This window comes from Malania oleifera, chromosome 3 (genome assembly GCF_029873635.1).
Source record: "Malania oleifera isolate guangnan ecotype guangnan chromosome 3, ASM2987363v1, whole genome shotgun sequence".
Classification (NCBI taxonomy): Eukaryota; Viridiplantae; Streptophyta; class Magnoliopsida; order Santalales; family Ximeniaceae; genus Malania; species Malania oleifera.
The window spans coordinates 24,533,913-24,535,847 of record NC_080419.1 but is presented as its reverse complement, the minus strand read 5'-3'; the positions used below and the strand labels follow the sequence as shown (position 1 = coordinate 24,535,847).

Genomic DNA, 1,935 nt, shown 5'->3' with positions numbered 1-1,935 from the left:
ATTTCAATACAGTTTTGCATTACATCCTTTTCAAATCCAATAATACAACTTTAATTCAGACTCATCCATTATATAAATGGTATTAGTATTACTAAAAGCCACTATTCACCTTTTTTTCTTAAAATAAAAAGGTTTCAAAATAACCAATTTGCTAATCAGCATTTTAGTAATTTTGTTTGGTAAGGATTCGTAAGTTTGTTCATTTGCACAGTAAACAAGTTTGAGAAAAGCATATTAAAACTCGATTTGAATTCGGCCCGAACTCGATTAAATATTTAATAACGAACTTGAGTATGGTAAAAGTTTGACTTGGTTCAACTCATTTGAACTCCATAGCCTGAAATAATTACCTAACAATTTATTCATGTATATCCCTTCTCCATAAATTAATTATACATTGAGTGTCACATTACAGTACAGTACAAAATTTAAAAATGTAGATTGTCATAATTTAAATTTTTCGTAATATAATAAAATTTTAGCAACTTCCAATAGGGTCGAGTCGCGAGTAATTGGGAGGGCCAGTACCGGACCTTCCAAGCACCCAACCACGTTGTAGTTCTCAACTTGGGTTCCTGTGGTTCAGGACCGTCTCTCTGAGTTCCGCCACATCGATCTCAGCCGCACGATTGGCGGGCCTGTAGTACCCAGTAACGGGATCAGGGGCCCACGCGGTAGACGCCCCAGACTCTTCCTTAGTCGCAGCCCTCTCCTCAAACTTCCCCGCGGTTCCAGCCCTGGACCCTCCCGCACCGGAGTTCGCCGACACGGCGCCAAGCGATGCCGCCGCGTAACCGCGCCTGCATGCCACGTAAGCAACGATTAGGACTAATTAAAGGCATAAAAGATCGATCCAGATTAGTCATACCCACGCTGTACTGCCACGCAATCGTTTTGCGGGTTCAATGAATCGAATTTATTGTGACATGTCAGAGATAAAAAATTTTAAATTAAATTTATTTTAAAACTTATTAAAGATCGACGTTTAGATAATTAATTTTCGTTTATAAAGTTTGGATAATTAATTTTCGTTTATAAAAACTCAGAAACTTAAATTAAAGAAAACGAAAATAAATAAATGAAAAGAAATTAACAGAGAGTATATTAATTATATATATGTATACATACTGACCTGCTCAAAGCAAGGGAGAGGCCATTGAAGGTGGACGCAGCAAAAACCTTGGCAGCGGAGAGGGAGCGAGCCATCTTGATTCTAATGGAGGATTCCGCCGGAGAGATTATGGCAAGCTGCGGCGGCGGAGGAGGTGGCGCTTGGGGTGGCTGTAGGAATGAATATATATATATTGAGAATGGGGAGGGGGGAGGGGGGAGGTGGGTTTTTATAGAGAGGGGAAGAGGCGAATTATTGAACCGAGCCTACCCAACAATCAGCCAGCAATGGGTCAAGCGAACGACTGGGTGGAACGAGAGGGCACGTCTACGCACTGTCCTCTTAGATCTCGACACGTGCCCCCCTCCGACATGCAGGACTCAGTCTTTGTCTTTCCACCTAAGTTGGAATTTTTTTTTTCTTTTTATAAATAAGAAAAAAGGTCCATTTTAAGTCTTATTTTTTTTTAGTGTTATTTAATTTTTATATAATTTTTTAAAATAAAAAACTAATTTAAATTTTATAATTATTTATAAATTTAAAAATAAAAAAAATTTTCAAAATTAAAAGCCCTTAGGTTTTTAAAAAAATATTATGTTTCGCTTATATTTATGTTTTTGTTTTCTTTTACTATGTATAGAGAGCAAAAGAAGTTAATATACTTAAATTTGAATTAAGCGATTTAATTTGATTGTCAGCGAGGCTAAATTATAAAGTTCAAATCAAGTTTAAAATTTATAAAATAAAAAAAAAAACCAAATCATGTACAAAAACCCAAATTTAAGATAATAATTTTTAATTTAATTAATATTACGTTTGGGAGT

The 1,935-nt window shown here is 35.9% G+C and overlaps 1 protein-coding gene across 1 annotated transcript; it reads right to left on the bottom strand.

Moving 5' to 3' along the window:
- Window positions 1–338: 338 nt before the first annotated feature.
- Window positions 339–1,511, bottom strand: LOC131150770 (late embryogenesis abundant protein Lea5). The gene is made up of 2 exons (XM_058101709.1): window positions 1,133–1,511; window positions 339–800 (listed from the first exon to the last, which is right to left on the bottom strand). The coding sequence occupies exons 1-2, from the start codon at window positions 1,204–1,206 to the stop codon at window positions 563–565; spliced, it is 312 nt and encodes a 103-aa protein (XP_057957692.1). The 5' UTR covers window positions 1,207–1,511; the 3' UTR covers window positions 339–562.
- Window positions 1,512–1,935: the final 424 nt, after the last annotated feature.

Excerpts from the sequence above, each read along its gene's own strand:
- LOC131150770 (XM_058101709.1), bottom strand. The coding sequence starts at position 1,206 with ATGGCTCGCTCCCTCTCCGCTGCCAAGGTTTTTGCTGCGTCCACCTTC. Across the intron at positions 801-1,132 it reads CTCTCCCTTGCTTTGAGCAG|GCGCGGTTACGCGGCGGCAT; the intron begins GTCAGTATGTAT and ends CGTGGCATGCAG.